The following is a 6,641-nucleotide window of genomic DNA, read 5'->3' as shown; positions in this document are numbered from 1 at the left end:
TTCAGGAAGAGTGTGAAGGCAGTTATTGAGAAAGAAGGAGGACACATAGAATAAAAACATTTTCTATTATGTACATTTTCTTGTGGCAAATAAATTCTCATGACTTTCAATAAACTAATTGGTCATACACTGTCTTTCAATCCCTGCCTCAAAATATTGTAAATTTTGCTTCCCCACCCTGTACAATGGCTTCCACCACATGCACATGTATATAACCACTGACAACATCTGTAGGCTCAGGTACACTTTCATACCCACCGGTATAATCTTCTAGCAGAAATTTAAATTGAGTGATAAAACAGACCTGAACAGTTAACAAAAACTATTTGTAATTAATAGGTGGGTTCAAAACATAAAAAACTAGTCTTTATACTACTCGTGCTAATTCTTTGCTTTACATTTCTTATGTAGAAGAAAGATGAATACAATAAAAGCGGAGGTATTAATCCATTCCAGAACTGAAGGCACACCTACAGGGGTTGGACAAAATAATGGAAACACCTTCTATGATGCCACAATGTTAGGTGTTTCCATTATTTTATCCAACCCCTGTAGAACTATACTAGTCGACATTTGCTAGGGATCAGTTTTATATTTGCACAATAATTGATGTTGTATAATATTTTGGGTGACTTCATATATTATGTGTGTACTTTGGCTAGTCATGTAAAGAAAAATGGACTAAAAGGTGGAAAAAAAACATAAATTTTTATTGCACTTTCAGGCAAAAGGGTGATACAACCCTAGAAATTAGAGTTCACAACAATTACTCTTCCAATTTTGTTTTCACTGAAACCACTCAGAATGTTCTGAAACACATACAGTGTGATGTCAATAATGTGTGTGGCCGCCATCCGCATCCGCAGGCTGTACTCCACTGGGAAAGTAAATTTTCAAGTTTCCAGAATTACACCCCCGAATATAGCAAAGTTATAGTCCTGATCCCTAGCAAATGTTGACTAGTGTATATTATTCATAACAAACAGCCTCTGCATGTTAAACCTGCTCTTCAGTCTCTTCTTGAAGAAAACGCAGTTAGAATATGCGGTTTATTTAAAAGGCACTGATGGATTTTTCATTTTTCTTCGTTGCCTGAATTTTCCCCAAAGATTTGCCCAAATCTGGGTAGGGGGGGAACTGGGGGGGCAAAGGTTGTGACTAGGGGTGCATTTGCCCCCCCCGCCCCCTCTTGGTGCCGCCACTGGTCACATATGTCAACATTGTAAAGGTTTGTGACTCTTGGATGATGGAAGTATTATGATGTGATGTTCAATATGAAGTCAGTCATGAAGTATACACTGAACATGAGAACAACAAACAAACAAAACCTAGATGAAGAAAATGCTGTGATGTTATTGCTCCACTCTTCCGCGCCACCGTGGAATGACGCGCGCACCCACGCAGGCCAGTTGTCCCCTCGCCTCGTGCCGCGGATCCATCCCCGAGGAGAGGAGTCTGAGAGGATTAATGGAATAAAGGTGGAGCAAAAAAGAAAAAAATAAATAAATGTGAAGGTTTGTGTCGGATGGGAGTGTAATCCTCTGAGATGGAGACAAAAAGCTTTTCTGTTCTGACTCCGGCGCGTTTGGCTGAAAAACTCATCCCACTGTAAAAGGACTGAAGGGGAATGAAGTCCAGTCTCCTTTATTCTGTCAGGATATTTTCATGGCAGTTTTTCAGACGGAGCTGCTCATCCTCAGGGGACAGAAATGTTGCACAAACTTCTGCTGCCCATCGGTGAGTTGACGTTTTATTTCTCATAGACGCATCAAGATACTGGACCAAGGTCTGTAGAAATATGTAAAAAAAAAAAAAAAAAAAATTAAAAAAAAAAAAAAAAAAAAAAAGAGAGAGAGAGAAAAAGAAAAAGGTCTGTAGAAATATGTACAAAAAAAAAAGTCATTAGAAATATGTAAAAAAAAAAAAAAAAAAAAAAAAGGTCTAGAAATATGTAAGAAAAAACAAAAAAAAGGTCTGTACAAATGTTTAAAAAAGTGTAGAAATATGTAAAGAAAAAAAAATCTGTACAAATATGTTGATAAATAATAATAATAATAATAATAATAATAATAATAATAATAATAATAATAATAAAAGGTCTGTACAAATATAAAATAAGATGTACTTTACTGATCTCCCAATGGGGAAATTCATATGCGTAATATGTTAAAAAAAAAAAAAAAAAAATTCGCACATGTTAACTCAAAAATGTCAAATATGTAAAAAAAAAAAAAAAAAAAAAAAAAAAATCTGAACAAATATACAACAGGATATATTTTATTGACCTTCCAATGGGAAAATTCGAATGTGTAATATGTGAAAAAAAAAAAATCACACGTTAACACAAAAATGCCAAATATGAAAAAAAAAAAAAAAAATCTGTACTAATATAAGATATGATATACTTTATTGATCTCCCAATGAGGAAATTGAAATGTGTAATAGGTAAAAAAAAAAAAAAAAAAAAAAAATCAAAAAATCACACATTTTTAACCCAAAAATGTCAAATATGTTAAAAAAAAAAAAAAAAAGTCTGTAAAAATATAGAAACAATAAAAGTGCTGCACAATGAGGCAACAGCTATACAGGGTTCTACAATATATCTCCAATAATAGCTTTATGAACAGTTACTAAAATCATTTATAATACATTTATAAGATTTTTCGGGGGCTTCACAGTAATATATTATTAAGAAAAGTTGAATACTGTAGGTTGACATTAGTTTTTTGCTTCATATTCACTGTAAGTTAATGTCATTTCTGCTTTAATTGAATCATTTTTTAAAAATTGGGTCATATTTCCAAGTTATTTTTAATCACAAATCAATAAAAACATCAGTTTGCATTTGTAAATATTGCATTTATTTCCATTTAGAGTATTTGCCAAAGCATTTGACATGATTTTCTAAAGGTAAATTCAATCTATATTATAAAAGGGGAGTGGACTCTGTGTGTGTGTGTGTGTGTGTGTGTGTGTGTGTGTGTGTGTGTGTGTGTGTGTGTGTGTGTGTCTCAGGCATCACACAAAATCCATACAAAGCTGACTGCTGTAGTTTGACAAACTTATCTATTTTTGGTCCAGGAAGAGACTGGTGTAAACGGTGAGTTGATAGGACCAACATTTTGGGAGATATTAGGAATTCTGGAATATGATAGCCTTACAATGAAGTTGCAATGCCCTGAATCATAGAATCATCTATGAAGTGGGTTACCTAGCAACAGATAAACAACAGGGTCACATTGCCATGGTGTCAGATTTCATGTGCAGAAACAGACATGCCAGCTGAGAGGTTATTCAACTGCAAATGCCAGTGGAATTTACCAACAAAGTAAAAGAATGAACTGGATCAGAGGATCTAGAATCTGTAGTTCCCCACGGGTCAATGCACTAGTTATTATTTTACTAGAAAATGTAATTTATTAGGATAAACCCCTTGAGATGTACTGTTTTTGATGGGGTTTCAACGTACTGTACATCACACAAAAACAATAAGTGGTTCCAGGTACAATAAACCCCGCCCCTTACACATATTGTAACATATTTTGGCATCGATCCAGCTGATGTCATCATGTCTATGCATGTGCTGATGTCAGCATATCATTTGCCTCTATATTTGTGCAAAGTCTGAGTAAAATTAAAACAAAATTGATGTTTTTATAGACATGTGAAATTTCACCCATTTTAAGCAAATGGGAGAAGAAAAAAGATGTTAAAAATTCCCAGAAAATTGAAACTTATACCTACTTTTCCCAAAATAGAATCACATCTATTCTGGGTCACTGGCAATATATAAACCCAATTTGGTATGAATTCACCCAATAGTTTTGCTGCTACAGACAACTGAAGTTTCACCCATTGTAAGTAAATGGGGAAAAAAAGATTTAAAAAATTCATAAAAAATTGAAACTTTGACCTATTTTTTCCAAAATGTACTGAGATCTATTCTGGATCACTGGTAATCTATAAACCCAAGTTGGTATGAATTCAACCAATAGTTTCACAGCTAGAGTGTTAACAAACAAACAAACAAACTGAACAAAAAACAATAGTCCTTGCCTTGAGACAATCTAAAGAACAAGTAAAAAAACAGAAAAAAAAAAGAAGAAAAAAAACGTATGCATGAACCTTAAACACATCTCTTCTCCTTCCAGCTTTAGCAGCGAGCCTCATCTCTCCAGACCTGTCCGGTTCACGAGCCACGAAAACTAAAGATCAAGGTAACTACAGTGTGTGACATGACATTCAGACATCGTCCTGTCAGAGCGATGCGATAACTGTTACAGCTCAGACCCAGATTAATCACTGCAATTTGGACGAAATACCCCCAAAGTGTATTTATCCACTAGGTTATGTCCACGATTACTGAGTTAATCCTCACATGAACCAGGTGTGAAGACCTGAATGCTGAATGAAACACACTCTCATTGACCAGTGTCAGTATTTCTGTTCCTCTGTATATTTTTTAGGGGCCGAGCCGAGAGGGCAGGTCCACTCACACAGTGAGTGGACTTGCCAGAAGGCAAGGCCCCTATTGTTTTTCGTTTGTTTTTTATTATTTCTATATGTTTTTCCAGTGACTAATAACTCAGGTGTGACTCCAGCTGGACAGTGTGGAACCTGGGTGAAGGAACCAGATGGAGGGTACTTCACTTCACCCAATTACCCTGAGAAATACCCACCGGAGAGGGAATGTACTTACATAATAGAAGGTGAAAAATGCACATGTTTATGCTGTTATCGTCCATTAATGTCCATCCTGAGCAGTGGCGGCTGCTTGTCTTTCAGAGAGGGGAAGCTCATTGTCGGCTTACATCAAAAAAATTGTCAAGTGCCAAAATCAGGTCGACAACATCAGCATTGTCTGCCATTGTGTCCAGCTTGCTAGATAGCTACTTCACTCTGACCTAGCCAACAGTATGATTGATTTAACTATCTACAAAACGATATTAAACTCGAACAAGAAATGATTAAATTATGTAACTGAAACAAAAAAAAACATTGAAATTATGTTAAATCGAAACAAGGAAGTACAATGAGTGTGTTTTATTTACAGTGCAAGAAATGAACAAGTAATTTCGTAGTAGTTTCTCTCTCGATTTCACAGCAGAATGTGTGACAGTATTAAACTGAACTGTGTCAGTGAAGGATTAGATCTCAAACTAGCTGTCAATCAAACGGGATTCAGCCTTTCGACTGATCCTCCAATCAGCACGTGGAAGCCCGGCATCCAGCCTGGCTGAGCTCCGCCCACAGCTCCATTCACCCCCAGAGACACCAAGCGTCCAGGGGCGGGACAACATCGTGGCATTTATCCAATTACTGTTCAGTTTTGAGGCAATGAAAAAAACTGTTCCACTCAGTCCCATTGAAGTGCATGGACGCTGAGCGTCTACGGACAAATGCACTGAGCAGAGATCGAATGAGAAAACAGCGCAACGGGAATGTATGAGAAGTGAACAACATAGAGTCTGTTGATTTGTGATAAAGCTGATTCTGAACGAACTCATCTGTGAGATGAACGTGTTCTAACACATTTGTAGTCAGTGGAATGTCAACACAACTGAACATATTTAACCGTTTAATTTTCATAATTTAGGGGAAGCTGAGCTTCCACTGCAGTCTGTGAGAAATCGCCACTGCTCCTGAGATACAAGAATTTAAATGTCCAGGTGTGAGTGTGTTTGTTCACATCTGGAGTTAACCTTCAACACAATATTTTTCAACCTAGGGGTCGGGACCCCACGTGGGGTCACCTGGAATTCAAATGGGGTCGCCTGAGATTTCTAGTAATTGATAAAAAATAAAAATAAAAAAACTTACTAATAAAAAATATATGGTGAGTTGACAGAGACAATCCCAATCCACAAAAGACATGACAAACTGAGTCTGAAACTGAAGCACTGTGGTTCTGTTTATCTGTCAAATGTTCATTGTGGTCAGTTTCAGATGCTGCAGCTCTTTCATAATTCATAGTTTGAGTTCTTGTTTGTTCAGTATTAATTGTCAGCCTTGGAAATCACAGCTGGACTGACTGTACATATCCTGACCAAGGAAAATCAAATTCTCACTTTGTGCAGTAATCTACACCTGGCTTTACTGCCTCCATCCAGAATAATATACATTATATAGACTAAATGTCGTCTAAAATTAACGTTTATTTGCAACATAATATAGCAAACTATTACATGATCAAAAACAAATTAATTTTAGCAAAAAAAAAAAACCTACCTATGCAACATATATAAGCTCTGTCAGACCCCCTCCCCCCCACTAACTTGACTTTTCTTAAGGTATTACTTCACAAATAACACAGTGCCAGAGGACTATGGGTAATTTGGCCCAGAGCTCAGTGCTATGGCCACAAAACTGAATCACTGTTGTGGATAATTTAGGATTCTAACTGTTTTCTGTCTCCATAAACTGATGACAAAACATCATAAAAACACTGTCTTTACTAAAAATATCTCATGTGACCGGAAAAACACATCAACAAGTAATTTAGTACGAGAAACAAACAGGTTGCATTTTGGATTTTTGTAGACTATGAAATGTTTCCAGAGGAATAATCTCGATTTAAGTATTTTTCATGCTATTCAGAGAGAAAAACCTCGATTAACTGAATTAATGCGATATATTAGCTT

At 36.1% G+C, this 6,641-nt stretch overlaps 1 protein-coding gene across 1 annotated transcript in view; it reads left to right on the top strand.

Moving 5' to 3' along the window:
- Positions 1–1,504: 1,504 nt before the first annotated feature.
- Positions 1,505–6,641, top strand: part of LOC115436975 (neuropilin and tolloid-like protein 1) — a 51,329-nt gene continuing 46,192 nt past the window's right edge. The window contains exons 1-3 of the mRNA XM_030160012.1: positions 1,505–1,737; positions 4,152–4,217; positions 4,575–4,709. Of these exons, the coding sequence (XP_030015872.1) occupies positions 1,710–1,737; positions 4,152–4,217; positions 4,575–4,709 (229 nt within the window). The 5' untranslated portion in view covers positions 1,505–1,709. The remainder of the gene's footprint in view (positions 1,738–4,151; positions 4,218–4,574; positions 4,710–6,641) is intronic.

This window comes from Sphaeramia orbicularis, chromosome 17, assembly GCF_902148855.1.
Source record: "Sphaeramia orbicularis chromosome 17, fSphaOr1.1, whole genome shotgun sequence".
NCBI lineage: Eukaryota > Metazoa > Chordata > Actinopteri > Kurtiformes > Apogonidae > Sphaeramia > Sphaeramia orbicularis.
This window is presented reverse-complemented; position numbering and strand designations above follow the sequence as displayed.